Source organism: Pinus tabuliformis, chromosome 7 (genome assembly GCF_031772625.1).
Source record: "Pinus tabuliformis cultivar Carrire ecotype Pingquan chromosome 7, CPIR1, whole genome shotgun sequence".
NCBI lineage: Eukaryota > Viridiplantae > Streptophyta > Pinopsida > Pinales > Pinaceae > Pinus > Pinus tabuliformis.
In genome coordinates, this window is record NC_142293.1 from 664,482,148 (window position 1) to 664,499,912 (window position 17,765).

At 37.5% G+C, this 17,765-nt stretch overlaps 1 protein-coding gene across 1 annotated transcript in view; it reads left to right on the plus strand.

The window, feature by feature from the left end:
* Window positions 1–683: 683 nt before the first annotated feature.
* LOC149249197 (NADH dehydrogenase ubiquinone 1 beta subcomplex subunit) overlaps window positions 684–17,765 on the plus strand; it is a 30,339-nt gene continuing 13,257 nt past the window's right edge. Inside the window, exons 1-3 of the mRNA XM_089458650.1 lie at window positions 684–922; window positions 9,819–9,864; window positions 9,951–10,034. Coding sequence (XP_089314776.1) covers window positions 798–922; window positions 9,819–9,864; window positions 9,951–10,034 — 255 coding nt within the window. The 5' untranslated portion in view covers window positions 684–797. The remainder of the gene's footprint in view (window positions 923–9,818; window positions 9,865–9,950; window positions 10,035–17,765) is intronic.

Genomic DNA, 17,765 nt, shown 5'->3' on the forward strand with positions numbered 1-17,765 from the left:
AGAAGCCATCCCCACACCCCATACATATTGTAGCTCCATTTCTTTATTGAGGTGATAGATAATCCCTCCGGCTCCAACCTCCCCTAACAATATAATGATTTTTTAATAATAAACAATAAATTTTATTATAACAAATTTCAAAAAATGTAATAATGATGGTAAAAAAAAACCATTAATAAAAAAAACATGGATTTTTTTTAATTACTAAACTTTGATTTAATGGTGTGTGTTTTTTTTATAAATATTTTCGAATTACATCATAATAAGTAAAATAATTAAAATAACATTAATATATATAACTATAATTTTTAATAATAAAAACTAGTTGAAATAAAATCTTGAATGGTTGAAAATATGAGGAATATGTAGAATTAAAACAAACCCTGACGTGTTTAATTTTTCCATTATTAACTATTTTTAATGTATTAATGACTTAAAGGTAAATATTTGTAAGGTCAAACACTTTGTACTCAAACTGGTAAGTCACATATTAGCTGCTAGTTTATTAGTTACGAGTATCAATCCAAAGGTTAAATTTGAATGTAGACATTACCCAAATAAAAATGATTACAGTTAATTGGCGCTGAACCTATACAAATAATTTACATTAGTGATGAAGTTCTCTAAATTTCTTCTTAAAATAGGAGCATTAATTTTCTACCCTGAAAGGCTCTTTACCAGCCATTACCCAAGTATTTATGGATGATAAAAACGATCTTTGACGAAAAACTGGCTCATCATTTTTGCGAGTTGGACGGCAAGGGTTTGGTTACGCAGAGCTTGGAAGAAGTGACAGAATGGCGGGGGGTGGGCACGGGCATGGAGGTGATCATGGTCACGGAATAACATACAATGGCTTCACCATGCATCACCCCAATAAATGGCACGCCAGGACTGGCAAGTTCATGTGTGCAGTTATGTGGTACGTTTTCTGGTTATTCTCATGGCAAGATCTCATTATCGTGGAGGGATAAACGAAGAGCTGATTCAAACCCTACTCTGATTTCTCGGAATGGTTAATGCTGTTTGTTTACATGCAAATCACATTGAACTTTTCATATTTCCTGTTTAGGGTTTTCCCTCGACACATTCCAGTGCTTGAGGATCTTTTGCGTGTTCAACTTCATGTGTCGTCATTGAACAGTTTCCTTAAATTTAGATCTGCCCATTACCTAAAACCTTGAAAGTTACTGTTCTGCCTGCCAAAATTTGCATGGATGAACAATTCAATCAGTGCCTTCTCTTTGACAGTTTTCTTTCAATGTCTAGCTTCGCCGATTGTGCCTTATCTTATCACTATGTAAAATAAATGATTCTTCAGAATTTTCTCTGATTTAATCAGAACCTGACGAATTCTTGAATGGAAGTTAACTCTGGAAATTGAGCAGTGAAGGGAAACGAAGCTTCTGTAGCATCTTAGCGAAGTTCTGGGCAAGACGTGGGTTCCTGGCTGAGAAAAACGGGTTATTCTGTGGCTGATTTCGTATCTCTGGGTTTGGCTTCTGTGGCACGATTTCGGGTTTCTGTGGTTGTTTGCAGCCCTCTGTGGTTGATCGCGTTTTTCTGTGGTTGATTACGAATCCCTTGGCTTGATTCGAATCCTGTGAATTGGAACGCTGTGATTGGTAATCAGGACTGTGGCTATATTAAAGTAATTTCCTGCCATCCATGCTCGTCCCTAGGGGAGAATACCACTTACCCGGTTAGGAACCTGAATTGACCTGGTATCTGTAGTATTTAGTAATAGCTTATGACTGTTGTGGTACTGAAGTCTGTTGAATTACGTTTTGCATAAATTGTGGAACAAACTTACATTGTATCGTTGAATAGAGTTTGTTGTTGAACGATATTATCATTGTTTACATAAGTATTGGATGACAAATTGTTCATTGCTTCATTGGAAAAAATTAGATATTCAACAATTGCATTGAGTTAAACTACGGTGCTGGAGAAAGAAAATTAATTGCTACATGAAACAGTAGGGCAGAATTACCCTAGTTCGCTACAGTGGGATCAGAGTTGGCTCTCCTGCCAGCCTGGAGGTTGTTTAAAGATGGAACCATGGGAAACAATATTCGGTGAGGAGTATGCAGAACCTTGGGGGAAGTTGGAAAAACAGCAAGCGGAAACCATGAAAGAATGGCAATATTGGAACAAAAGGGCTTTTGAGGAATTAATGAAGTTGGAGGCAAAGATTAAAAGAGATCAATCTTCTTCAACAGTAAAATTTGGCCAAAACACTCCTGCTTATCAGAGCATCTTGTTCTCTAGCAGCACACCAACAATGTTGTCGCAGAGCAAGCCATCAAGCCTTGCACAATCAACTCCTTCCCTGTTCAATGGCCTTCAATCACCAAATCATGCCCAGACAGAGGGTGCATTTTCTTTCCTTCAATCACCAAATCATGCCCAGACACAGGGTGTATTTTCTTTTGGCAATTTTGATCAGACACAACCAACTGCTTCTAGTGGTTTTAGTGGTATATCAATTCCAGTTTTTGGGCAGGGCACCTTTGGGCAACCCACTCAGCAAAATATAATGGCTGCCACAATCGTGACTTTCAAGACTGGTCACACACCTGAATTGAAGAGTGGGGGCACACAACAGAAAGCAAGTAAATGAAACGATTTTTGGGTTAGCTGCAAGAAAAACAAATCTAATGATACTAATCATATACCCAAGCCTGAAAAACAAAGTATAAGAAAAGTTGAAGCGAAGGTGAAAGCATGGACATGGTTGTATCCCCCTAAAGAGGAGGTAGGCAATCAACCAGACTTATTTGAAAGAAATAAATATAGTGTTTGTGATCGATTGCCCAACCATTGACTGAAATATGGAATCCCAACTTTAGATGCCACTGCTAGTGCAGCACCCTTTGATTGTGAAAATGACATGAATTTGGGAAAGCATCTTGACGGTGAAGGTGGTACAGTTTGGCAACGACTCTTTTGTTGGATCAGAGGATGGGCCACGAAATGGAGAAAAGCTTGAGATAAATTGCAGCTTGAACCTCAAGGAAATCTGGTTGTTGAGTTCCTGAACTTGGGCCCAAGTGTGAAGGGGAAAAGGAAATGAAAGGCCTTTCTAATGACGTGGGTGGTATTCATGAGATAAAGGATATAACACTAGATGTATTATCACAACCTTGTCTTCCAGTAGGTGAAATTAATAGAGGAGATGCTTTTACACAAGGTGATGAGAATGGTGATGATGATCAAGAGTCAAATATTGAGTCAGCCATGGGGACAATAGGCAAGGATGAAGATGTGGTGGTGATGATGATCAAGAGTTAAATATTGAGTCAGCCATGGGGAAAATAGGCAAGGATGAAGATGTGGTTGATGAACAACTGTGGAACAAAGGTCAAGATTGTCAACCAGAAAATCCAAAAGAAAAGTATGACATTGGGGCATCTGTCTAGGATACCATGTCAGACTCAATGGAGCTCAGAGCGAAGCAGGATGCAAGCAATGATGAAGCAGGGCACAAGATAAAAATTATGAAAGTCATGACACAACTCCAGAGGATTAAGGAGTTGGTGATGATGAAAATGACATCCCTGAAGATTTGACCATAGAGGATGCATATATTGATCCTACAGGAATGTAACCGCATGCAGAGGAAGAATTTCTTCATGAAGACATGGAAGTGGAAGAGCCTACAAATTCACAAATAGATGAGGAAGAGCAACATGGCTCCTTCCTGGATGATAAGACTATTGAGAATACTATTAAAAAGACAAGGAACATTCAGTTTTAGAAGATTTTGATATGGATGCTAGCGAGCAAGGTGGTGAATCTAGTGGGGAGCTGCAACAAGAGGAACCTATGGAAACATTGTAGTTTTTTTGGGGTGATGCCATCCTTGTTAAGGGTAAAAAGAGAAAGGATATAGTTTGCATTGTTTTGGTTGATGATGCCTGTGAAGAGCATAAGATCAAAATGAACAAATTTGTTAGGTCAAATCAAATCAAGGATAGTACCTAGGGTAAACCCTAGATTCATTGTGGTACATGGCTAAGTCAACAACAAGGTTCTAAGCCATTACAAGAATCTGTTCATTATATTGGAGTAGAACCTAGATGGGGAGGACATGACTCCATCCCACAACCTCTTGGGATAGACCTAATTGACTAGTGGAGTCTTGTTCTATATTCATGCATGAGCTATTCTCGGAGGAGGGTGCAATTGCTATTAGCATTTTTACTTGCTATATTTTCGTTGATTTGTGTGTCCCCACTTTATTTAGCATTTTGTGCTTCGATTTTAGTGTGTTTGTAGCATCTTTGAGTGTTTTTAGCTTGTTGTCATGCTCTAATTTAGCACATTATAAGGAAATACTTTTTCCTTTTATGACTTAATATTTATGTACTTAACACATAGTACATTGTTTTCCCTACATGCTAGATTGTTGTTTGCTTATTTGTTTGCTATCTAGTACCCATTTTATTTCCAAACAACATTCATGTTTATTAGTTTGAGGTTGTAAGTACCCTTATTGACTCACCATTAATACCTAAGATTGTTTAAGGAAGCTTGCTGTGGTTGGAAAAATACTAGCTTGAAGCTAGACAAATTTAGTCTGAAGTGACATTGGATTTGTGCCTATTTGTTATGCGAATTCCTTTATTATTTTGTAGGAATTAATTTTTGGTGATAATAGGGCTTACTATTTGAGAGCCTTTGATTTCATGGAAAGATGAAGGCCTCATGTTTAAATTTGAGTTATTGAAGGATGCAATCAATGAGAAAGGTTTTTCAATGCTCTTGAAACGTGTCATGCCATGCATACATATGGGAAAAAATGACATTTGACATCTAATGTCAAAAGAAAGAAAAGAGGAAAGAGTGGGCAAAAGAAATTTAAAGTGAAGAAACTAGCATATATAGTATATACATCTTCATCCTAGATTTATAAGCATTGAGAAGTTTTCACTCGGTCTTTTTTTGATTCTCTTAGTGGTTAGTAGATCCTTGATGTTAAGATGGATTTATGCTAGTATTGTACAAAGCTACAAGCTTTTGATAATTCAACACTTTGGGTATTGAGGTGTAAAGATATATTATGGATTTCTTGTGTGCACACACACCAACTAATGCACTCAAAGACATGGGAAAAATTTATTTTGTCGCTTACCTCATTTTCATTGTGAGCCATCACACTTGTTCTTTTGTAACCATCATGTCTATTTAGCTATTTTTTTTTTTGATTACAGTGGAATTGGCAACAGGGCAGCCTCGCGACTCGCGTTACACGGGGTCGATTCTGACTGCTACCTCTATAACCACTGGGAGCTGTGCTCGCCCCTCTGTACAACTCTAGGATAAGTCCGGGGGATTTGAACTCGTGACCTTCAGTACGGAGCCCGCCTTTCTAACGAACTTCACCGCATTGTGATTACCAACTCGCCTACCCCCTGGGGGCTTTGTCTATTTAGCTATTTTTAGGATCCACCCTAAGAATGATTTGCAAAACCTAGGGATACATGATATGTCACCTTGTTCATTCTCCTTGAGTGTGTGATTGAGGTGCAATATTCTTTGCAATCTAATGTTACTAGTACTCACGAGTCACTGGTATAAATGGGGGATTCCAATAAAAAAGTATTGCAAGAAACTCAAGTGGATAATGTAGAGTGTGATTGTTGGGATTATCACAAACACATTGTTTTATTCTCATCTTTAATAATGGAGATGACAAGGTGTGTGAATTCCACTTTCTCTAGTCTTGGAAATATATATTAGCCAATTGATAACATTGTTAGGGATATAAACTAAAGTTGTCTAAGAGTTCCCTCTTTGTAGTTTTCTAAAAGAACTAAGAGACACAATTCAACAAGATGAGTGCCCCTCTTCATATGGTTGGTTATGCACCAAATTCTAAGTGGTATATGGAGGGGCCAAGCAAACTTTCATATATAGGGATGATCATGAGGTGAAGAAGGGTTTTATGAAGCCTCATTGAAAATATACAACCCTGATGAAGCAAGGATAAGTGGGCTATGTTTTTTCTATTTTGCAAAACTACTTAACCCCAATTACATAGTCATTGCAATTTAGGATATGAGGATTGTATTGTAGGGAATACCACTTAGAAAATGGAGGATACATGGGGATGAAGCTATATAGATCCATTATTTTTCCATGCATTAGTTATTTAAGGTTGCTAGTTTATTACTTGTTGAGAGGAATTGGTACACAATTTTAGGAAAATCCTCAACTTTGAGAGAGAGATAACTTGTTTTGTGTATGGTAGTCTTCTCCTTTGAATTGGTAGTGCTCTAAATTATTTTTCATATTGCATGGTGGCAGGTAGAACTTTAGGATGCTTTATAGACCGATGAGGTGGGACTTCAAATTGACAAAAAATCTTGGTTGGTGTGTCATTATACGATATTAGATTGGAGGATTGTGGCAATAATGATAATGCAATAGAGCTCGCTATGGCTCAAGCTTTTATGGTTATATGTGGTCAGGTTGCATGGTGGGAGATAGATTTTGAGGATGCTCTACAGATATATGGTGGGAGTTGGATCAACATGGTTGTCGACACTTCAAATCCACAAACAAGCTTGGTTGGTATGTTAGTAGATGATATTAGATTGGCAAATGGTGGTGACAATTATTATGTAATAGAATGTATTGACTCTTGAGGTTCAAACATCTTTGGATAATCTTGAAGCAAAATATCATAACTTGTAAATTTGTTATATATATATATATATAATTTTAATTTTTAATTTTTTTCCCATGTAACCAAGCATCCTACCCACCAATGCGTAGGCAACCCTAAGATATTTTTTTGTCCTAAAGGCCATTTAACAAGAAGTCTCTTAAGCCATTACTATAATATACTCAATATGAGCTCAACATGTCATTTGCGAGAATCGAACCTAGGTGGGGAGGATAACATTCATTTCTCCCAACCACCTGAGATAAACCCATGTATGTTTTTATGTATCAACCTCTAGACCATTTTGTATTGCGTATATTTTTAGCATTTCAATATTTTAAAACCATTTGAATCATTTTTATATTATTCGGAAGATGAAAGTAATATTTATGGAATCATGAATAGTATTGTTCAAGATGATATGTTTTGTACGTAACAATTTCATTGTGTTAACTTTTAGGCTTCTACATTTATTTTTAACATGTATTTAGTGTTGCTCCTTGGACTTTGCCCCCTTCTCTTTTGTATTACCAACATCTCCTCCTGTTGCTATCCATGAAACATGTAAGGAGTTCCATGATGTGTTATAGATTCCCAAATTGATTAAGCATTTTCTTTTTTAATAGAATCATTAATTTTGTCTTGTTGAAATTTACTATGAGTTCTTTGTAAGTAGGAGTTCATGATGGTTGCTTTTATAAATTTTATTCAGTTGATGCAATGTTATTGTATTGGCAACTTTAAAATGTTAGGCTTGTTAAATGAAATTTTGTTGTCTACATCTTAGTCATGTGAGTATGCAAATTCACAAAAAAATGGAGCAAATTCTAGTTCATGGTTTGGATTTTAGTTAAACCTCAACTCTCTAAGATTTTGATAGTTGTGTGTATAAGAGGCATCAACGTGAGAGGTTTTGAAAATCTGTTGGGTAGGAGATTGTCTCGAGCGAGTATAGTTTGAGAATGGGTTGATAGTGGACACAAATGTTTTTGCTTTGGTTGTATGAAATATTTTATATTTACTGGTGAATTTTCTAGGAAAACTTATGTTTATACCTTGAAGAAGAAATGATAATCCTTATGTTTATACCTTGAAGAAGAAATCATAAGCCTTATGTTTATACCTTGAGGTTCATGGGGCTTCCCAATAGAGTACATACCTATTATTGCTTCCTTTGGGATCTCTCGTAATCTTTCATAGCTAATTCAGTGTTTTGAAAATATGACCATTCCAAACCCTCAAGGTTCCATGGGGTATGTGTACCCAAGTTTACACATCTCCTATGTTTCTTATATCCCTGGGATTGGGGAAAGGCTCAAGGATGTCCCTTACTACCTATGAGTTTAGGGACATGTCCTTTTTGTTTCTTTTGTTCATTTGATTGGGGGAAAACTCAATGACATCCCTCACTTTCCATGAAATGCAAAGGATAATTCAAGGGTCGCCTTCAGTGGGTCAAGAGGTGTCTTCATAATGTCAGGGATGTCCCTCGACCCCGACAAAAGACATCCAAGCTTCCCTTATGGTGAATAACTAGCATTAGTGCAAGTGTATTATATTAGTTTTGATGGGTAAGTGGACAGTTCTAGTTGTTGTTGATGCTTAGGTTAATGCCAAGATCCATAGACAACAAGGGCTGCTAAAACTTACCTTAGAACATTTTAAGATTTGTTTTGTAGCAATATGATGGCTAGAACATTTTAAGATTTTTTGTGTAGCAATATGATGGCTAGAACATTTTAAGATTTTCTGTTTATGGGAACCCCCTGTTGTAAGCTTTCCTGTGCATGCCTTATTTTTCGAGATTGTTATTTAGGTAGAACTATTTTTGAAATTCGACAAATTTCCTACCATGTTGATTAATTGCAATCAACAATGTCAACACATTTCGTTGCAAAGTATAAGTTACAACCCTTGCTTACTACTTCCTCTTCATTCAATGGGGTTTGAATTCTTTGCTTTGTCACCTAAGGGTTGATAAGGAGATGGAGGGTTAACACCTAAGCAATACCCCTTTGTTAGCTAGGGTCTGACTTCGTAAACCTCAAAATATTTCAAGCTTTTAGCTAATTATAATAGTGGTCCAATTTTCACACTTTTTGTCTCTGTGTGCAAAGCTCTCTTGATTTTGCAATGTTAATTTTGTACCCAAGAAGGATTGGAAACTGAGCTATAGACATAGATATATAATAATTGTAAATCATCAATTTGATATTCAAAGTGACCTCTCATATGTGTACTGGCTATATGTCAAGTCACATGAGAGTCAGGTTTGATCAATATGGGCATTTTTCGATTTAAGACTATATTAATGTATGTAACTTTGTAAGGCTATGTAAATTCAATTTTTTATCATTTGAATATCTTGTATCATGTCAGATTGTGATTCATACAGTACAGATGTATTGTTGTATGATGTATGCATGCATGGATTTATAAATACTTTTTTTGTCATCTGCTTCTTTTATATTGTCAGATTGTGATTCATACGGTATGGATATATTGTTGTATGACGTATGCATGCACGGATTCACTTATTTGTGTTCCAAATTATTTAGTTGGATGTAGCATTATGTTTATATGATTAATTGATAAGGAAATGTCTAATTTTGATATTTTTTTTTATAGAATGCCCTGATTGCCATGAAAGTAAAACATAGTCTAGAATTGGCTACAAGTTCCACAATAGAGTTGTGCAGTCCAAAATGTGGCAACAGGTTGCACAGTAAAATTCATAATAACAAGTTCCACATTCTAATGCTCAATCAAAAGTTCTAAAGTCCCACATGCAATAATAGGTTGCACAATTGTGAGTAACATGTAGCTTGTAATAGACATTGCATAGCTAATGGTACAGTTGTCAGATTACATCATATGACACATGCTGTGGAAAAAAATTGGTTGACACGATTGTATTGTCATCGTGCACCTTTTGCCTTTACATGGTTCTTTTGGTTTTATGAATCCAACATGTGTGTGTGTGTGTGTGTGTACACAACACAAACATATAATTAATGTTGCTTCCCTTTTTGTTTTAATAGTTTGTGTTTATTTTATGCAATTTTCTTGCTGTTATATGCATTCAATGAAACTCAATTGAGGTTCATTTTTTAGCAAATATTAATCTTTTGTCTATGTTTTGTAGGTTTTGGATTTTATACAGAGCAAAGGAGGATGGTCCTGTCCTCTTGGTATGCATTATATTTAGCTTTGGATGAGTTTTAATTTCATTAATTTTCTTAATTTTATGTCGTCTGAAAATTGGAATATTTTGTAGGGGTTGCGTCATCCATGGGAGTCTCACGGACATGGTCATAGTCATGAACATGCACATGCACATGCACATGAGGAGGATCATTAAGTAATTTCTAGTCTTTTAGCTTCATAGGTTTCAATGGATAGCCGCAAAGTTTACTGCATGCTAAGGATAAGAGAGATTTCATTTTCTTTCTTACATGTCACACCATTGGAAAAGAAACATGGAAATGAAATAAGTAGGATCTTGTTGCAAAATTGCTTAGTATATGGTATTTAATACTAAATTTCCACATGTCTAATTCTATATCTTGGCTATAGAACTATCTTTTGGAGCATCATGGGTATGTGAGAGAGAGTGAGAGAGACAGAGATTTTAAGTTGAGATGCATTGACAATGGATGGATCCTTATTACATAGCATGGATGTGACTTCACATGTTTTCTATCTTTGTTTCAAGTGTTTGAAGAAATTTCCCAAGTTGCAAATTTATTGAAATTCCATAAAAAACACTAGAAATTGAAGCTAACCTAGAAGGAAAAATACAAAGTTAGACCAAATTAAACTTGTGGGAAACTTAAGATTGAAGAAAGTCTTATAGAATATTTTTAAAGTCAATTGGCCTAGGAAGCTACTTGCATAACCCACTATGATGTAAACCACAAAGTGGCTTGCAATTTACTTTGTGAAAGAGTTTGCCTTGATGTGGTTCTATGGAGAAAAGACAAAAGAGAACACCATAAAGAGTCAAAGTGACTTAGTGTGACAACAAAATCATGCATCAAATATGCAACCAAGGGGTGATCAACAAGGCAAGCATATGTGAGAAGATCACCAATCAACAAGCGTAGTCTGCCAAATTAGTTGATGCCATGAAGACAAGGGCCTCCATGAAAATGCATTCCCAAAATTCCGTCTAATGCTCCAAGAATATCAATAATAAATTTTCATCAATGTGATGAAAATCACAGGGTGGAACCTCATACTATATGATGAGGTGGAACAAGAGCCATTATCCCTTTTTAAGCAAAATCACAAGTTCTCTTATGAGTCCCTACTTCTTTAAGACAATAGATTAGTCTGTAATGACCCCGGTCATGTTGTAAATGTGTAGATATTGTGCTCATGGTCCCGGTCATGGTACATTCATGTATATAAATTAAATATTGCCCTGGTCTCCTTGCATTTGTATGGATATTGTAAATACTTTTGTTGTTATCCTGTTATACATGCCAAAGGTGCATTCACATGGTTATGGTAAACACTTTCTTAAGCTATCCTTGTATACATGTTGAAGATAATCAATATACTATGCCTATAAATATGATAATATATGGTGTCTAATTGATGAAAACCCTAGCCATTGATGGGACCTCTATTAATGAGGCCTCAATCACTTATATAGGGGTCTTCTTTAAGGTGGCCACTTATATTTATTGATTGCAAATTCTTCTAATTCGTGGAGCCTTAATTATGAGAGATGACTAAATACATTAAGTAACAATCTATCCTACTAACTAGGGGAGTTAGGTGGGACCTCAACAACACCTAAGTGATACCAATAACGTAAATTGCAACTCATACTAAATATTCAAGATTTAGGTGAACATAATTCTTTGTATATGGTGCATGATTATAAGGTTATAAACCAATTTGGTTTCAGTCGGATTTGATATTGGGCATATAGCCCAACACTGACACCAAATAAGCTGGATATGCCCACAGGCACTGGGTTCGTATTGTGGGGGAATATGTACACAACTAATGATTCTTCAAGCACTCGTGAATATTTACAGGTTATTAGCACATGGCGGAGGAATTTTTCTGGACAACTTGCTGATTCTAGAACAGGCCATGGGAAGAGGGCAAATGGCAGGAAATGAGAGAAAGAGAGCCCAAATGGCAGGAAAATGATTGGCCAAAGAAAACCTATTAGTAGTGACATGACTGGGATGGATAGGGGGACATCTCGGGTTGGTCCAGAGGGGCTAGGCCCTAACTAACCAGTAGTAGTGTGCAAACAGTAGAAAAGAGAGGAAATCAGGACCAGGAGGGGACACGGACAACCAGAGGAAGCAAACAGTGGAAGTTTGGTAAGAGAGGAAAGAAGAAAACAAGTGGAAAGCAAAAATGGAGAAGTTAGTGTTGAATAAGCATCGAGAGAGCATAATTCTGGGAATTTGTTGCAAAGGAAGGAGAGGCACGAGTTCGGAATCTTGTGGTTGGCATCACGAGGGCAGCAGGGGGACCTGCAGCACTAGAGGTTAGTCACTAGAGCGGACATGTCCTTACCCTTTGGAGGGTGAAAACCCTGTAACTATGTCCTTTCTGCATGTATACTAGTAGTAATGCTATTGCCTGACTGTCATTACCATTCAGAGAACAAAAAATTGCAGTTGAATTGATCTAACTACCTTCCAGCTTGTTGGTGGGAAAACACTTGGGTCATCCTGTATGTCTCATACCATTACTCTGTAGGTGTAAATTCCTTATTTCTGTTAATGAAATTATTGATTAAGTGGTACTTGAATTGATTGAGGGTGGAGATCTCATCTCTGGAGTTCCTCATTGGCTAAAGGGTGGCAGCCTCTGGCTGCCCTGAGCTAGTCTCCTTGCTCAATGCTCAGGACCAGTACACTCTGGATTCCCAGTATTGGGTGGAGTTGCCGAGCAATCTTAGGGTGGAGGTAAATCCCTGGAATCCCTAAAGTAAGCAAGGGTGGAGATTTTCATCTCTGGAGTCCCTCATTGGCTGGGGGGTGGATGAGAAATTATCTCTGGAATCCATGTACAAACCTATAACTGAGCACCTATACGCAGGGTGGAGGCAGGACAGACCTTTGGAATCCCTGGTCTGGACGTTGGGACAGGTTTCACAAGCTAGGGGGTAGCAGCTGCATTGTTGGCAGCTTGTCAATGGTTGGGAGGAAAATTATGGACCTTATCCCAATGCGCATTCTGAGTCACACAGTGCTAGGTACCTTACTAATTGTGATGCCTGAAATTTGCTGGGACAGTTCACCATGTACCAGGGATACAAGATTACAGTACTTCCTAATATGCATGGTAGGAGGTGGATTAATGGGTTCTGTAGTCATGGATAAGGCTGTACAATTTGGCACTGTTGTTAACCCATATGTTAATGTACTTCCACAAGCTGGAGGGTTTACACGTCATAGGAAAACACCATACAGACTTCTGGGACAGTTTTGCCCATAAGGAACCTTGACATGATGCAAGGTCTCAAGTCCTTAAATTTGAGTCACCAGGTAGTACGGCCAGGCATTTAGAAAGATCTCATCAGTGTGAAACTTCCCTTGTTGTCTTAAATGCGATTCATAGGAATGCTGCCTAGTGTTTTGAAGTCATCTGGAGTAACAAGGTTTGTGTTATGCACATGCCACAGATTAGCATGATTGACTATGGTTATTGTAGTTTTATGATTTATCTCTGGTGGGTTCCTAGCTTAAGCTCTATGGACGTAAGTCCTCTCAAGTCACTGCCTCTAATTGCCCTGCATGAATTTCATTAATGTATGCCCTCTTGAAGGACTGTACAAACTGTTATTTGCCACATACATGTACATACAGTAGGAAAGAGAAGTTTGTATTAGTAGCTGTACCTATGTTTGGTTCTTTGTTTCTTAGACAACAAGAGATCTGAGAAACTCGTGACAGTATGCAATCTCTGTGGCTTCTAAATTGCACTGACATCTACTCTTACTGCACAGTCACAAAGTGTTGCAATAATTTATGTGTGAATATCTAAATGCGAGCAATATGCTGTCACCATAGTGTTTTGGTAATTGCTATAAAGTATTGCCACACACTGATGTTATGTAAATTCACGTCAGGATATCACTGGGCATGATAACCTCTGAAATGGTTTAACTGCATTCATGGTTGGGTACACTGTTAAATATAGTCATCCAACTCAATGTTGGGTATGAACTGTTGTTTGACCATTTAACTCAATGCTGGGGATGGAGTATTGTTATTTCATGGCTGGGCAGGGTGTTATGTGAAGCCATTTAACTTAACGTTAGGCATGCAGTATTTTTTTTTATTTATGGTTGATGTCATGTGAAACCAATTAACTCAACGCTGAGCATGATAATAATGTCACCCAATAATATGCAGTCTTTTGTTTCATTACTAGGCAGAATGCAACAGTGTGCTGTTATGTGTTTTGTTTTGCATTGGTATGCCAAACCAATTTTGGTATCTATGATATGTGTTTTTTTTCATGCCTGGAAGTTTTGGCAATATTGTGGTATAACGTTGTTCTCAGAGAGGATGTTTATTGTCCTAGGGCGTTGCCTGTCTGGTGTAGATTTTATGAGCCACCTAATTGGATTACAATTACCTAAAAAAAAACACCACTGATTATTGTATCATCAGCTGTGGCTCTGTTCTTGGCATTTTCATTAAGTGATATATATACAGCAATGAAGGAAAGTTTAGTGGTTTTCTGCGCAATTACTTGGCCTTCTTACACACACAGTAAAGAGAAATTCACACAAGTTCCTATGTTCAATAACATGCTGACATGTATAAATGTTATTGATGTGTTGTGCATGATAACTCTACACAGGGCATGTAATTGTTTTAATTCTAAGTTGCTTACAACTTGACCTATCTATGATTTTAAGTTTTAACACACCCTATAGTACCTGGTGGATATCATTTTCTAACCATAAAATCTGCAAATGGTGAATCTCCTGAGTTTTAATCTAGGTGCAATGACATTGTGTATATTGCTCATAAGAGACGTGATTCTTGAATGGAAAACATAGCTTGATAATGAAGCTTGCATTGCTGATATTTAGCATATCCAGCAGAAATCATGTCCTCGATGTATTAGAAGTAAAGTCTGTGGGCACATTCCCTACTAATGAGGGGAGCTGAATGATACTTTAGCCATATCCAAAATGTGGATGCTAGAAACCAAACTTCTGTCATAATCGACCAGATAAAGTCAGGTTTTACCTATGTTGCACGAGTTTCTGGAAGTGGGGAACGTTGGGAACTTGGGTACACCGTATGGGTGTCGGGAACAGCTAGAAGTTTCCCCAAAATTTATGAAAAATGGCTGATTGGGAGCGTTAATATTATATAATAATAAAAAAATTTTATAATTCAAAATTCTTATATTTTTAAATATAAGTTTTAATTTAACAATATTAAAGCTAACCAAATATGTTACAATTGCGAAGTGTTGAAATATTTTATTAAATGTTGATATATAATTTTATCATCGCTAGATTAATATAGCGTCGATGATATATATTAAATCAAGATATAGGAATAAATCACTATATTAAATTGCTGATATATAAATCGCGATATTAAATCTTGATATATATATTTATCATAAAACGGATTCGATGGGGTGACTAATGTTTCACTTACCATACATCATTCTAGCTGACACACTATGCAAGCGAGCTAATGGCGCCTTTTTTTATTATTCTATGGAAGAAAAAGCAAAGGAAGGAAGACAACAACCGTGGCCTCCAAGGAACTTGGTCGGCTAAGAAAGCAAACGGTGGGCATGCAGCTAATTTGGGTGCTAGGAAGAGCACCGTCAGGGTCTCAATGTGACTTTCCTCACCTGCCCTTTATAACCCACCACAACACCAACAAAAGCGGAGTGTCTGCGAAATTCACAAAACAACATTCCATCTTTTGTTGAATTGGGTGGCAATGGAGAACGAACTGTAGGAGGGATGGGTGAGGGGTGGCAATATTGGGGCCGGAGCTCATGGCATGGTTAGCCTTGCCATGAACAGTTCTAATGGCCAACTCTTTGCCGTCAAATTCGCAATAGATTATGTTCGGCATTGGAGAATGAGTACATGATTTTGCAGTATATGGACTCTCCATACATTGTTCATTGCCTTGGGCGCAATTACAACGTCGAGACGATGTGGAGACACACAATTTATTCATGGTGTACAATCCGGGTGACAGCGTAGGGGATATATATCATCGCTATATATTATTATAATTTTTTAAATTGGAACCAAATTGAGGGGGCTTTGTGAACACACATCTTTGGAGAAGATTAAGGTGCGGTGCGTCCTTGAAGGGAGGGTCGTCTCAGTTGGCTGACCAGGTTGTCATATACAAATAGAGAATCAACATGTCTTACGTGCCTGAAATTCGCTGCACTGTGAAGGAATTGATTAATATGAATATGGAAACAAAGCATAATATTGAGAGCGAGTGTCTAATCGGAGTCCAAAACATAATAAGTTGGGAACGTTGAAATCCCTGCTCTCGCATTCCTAGATCAAACTCTTCTACGTGCCATAAACGCGTCGTCGCTCCAGTTTCCGTTCCGTAAGAAAAGGGAATATTTTGGTCTTGTTCCAAAGCTCCCGGGAACACGGGAACCGCTGGAATGGGTTCCCTACATGTCGAGAACGGTTCCTGTGTAATTAAGGGTTTTACCAAAAGGACTTTGCCATATGTAAATATAGTCATCACAACAGGTTGAGTAGTTAGAACTTGAGGACCATGAGAACAATTCCACGATGATAGTGTGGGTAACCTTTCTCTGAACAAGTCCAATGGATCACGACTCAGGGAGAACAGGGACCACTGCATTGTTATAATTATTGATAGATACACTCACAGAGGAAAGAGAATTTAAGAACACATACCTTAGATTATAGAGGAAGGTTTGCCATACAACCCTGTCAGACACAAAAAACAAATTCAGAGGGTGTGTTTCACCTCAAGGGGGTGTGTTGCAAGTGGTATCAGAGCGCCAAGTTTTAGCACTGGGCCTCGAGTTGAAAATAATAAAAGTATATTAATGGATTAAAATGTATATATACGTATGCAAGTTAGTATTTGTTGAAAAATCTAGGGCATTCAAAGTTAACAATTTCTCTGCTTGATAATTGCTTGTGATGCACTTTTACTTCTTATCTTATAGTCTTTTCTTCGTTAGCCTATTAATGTGTTCTTTCATCAAGACAATTACCAAAATGCATAATAAAAGACAAGTGATACAATATGTAGGCTTCTCTAACCTGGCCAAAACCTCTCACCTCTTGAGAGGAAAACTCGATCAAAATTCTTCTTCTAGATCTTCAATTGATAAGTACGAAGACCTTGGCACATACCCTTGACCCTAGTATCCTCTCAAGAACCTTGATGCTCTGCCTCCCTTCCTTCGCCTTTCTTGATCTAGAACTGCTTCTTTTGGGCTCCTTCTAGAGAAACTTGATCTCTATCCTTTTTTGCTGCACCTTCACAACTTCCCTAGAGAATCTCGGTCTCTACTTCGATTACCCAGAAGAGTCTTTCCTTTGCTGCCCCAGAATATTTCTTCCTTCACTATCCCAGAAGAAACCATACTTCGCAAGTCCCAGAAGAATCCTTCTTTGTGTGCCCAGAAGAATCCTATCTACTGCCTTCTTCGCTGATCCAGAAGATCCCTTCTTCGCTGCCCCAAAAGAACCTTCTTCGTTGCCCTAAAAGAGTGACTTTTGTAACCCTAGAGAAAACCCTTTTCACTGCTTCTTCTTCGCACTTCCTTCTGCACTTTTCTTCGCTGAAATCAGATCGAATTGCTTATCCGAATTGTTTATCTCTAAATGAGGCCGAGTTCCTCTATATATACACTTCTTCACTGGATCTTTAGGCTGACTTGACAACTGGAGTTAGGTCGACTTGATCTAGCAGCTTCTTCATTGTTTGTAGGCCAACTTGAAGAGGTTTGGTGACAAGTTCTTGGAGGATACTTTACATAGGCAATATTGACCTTTTACAAAGTGTAACATGACTTCATTTACATGACAATGACTCTTACATTTTATGACTAG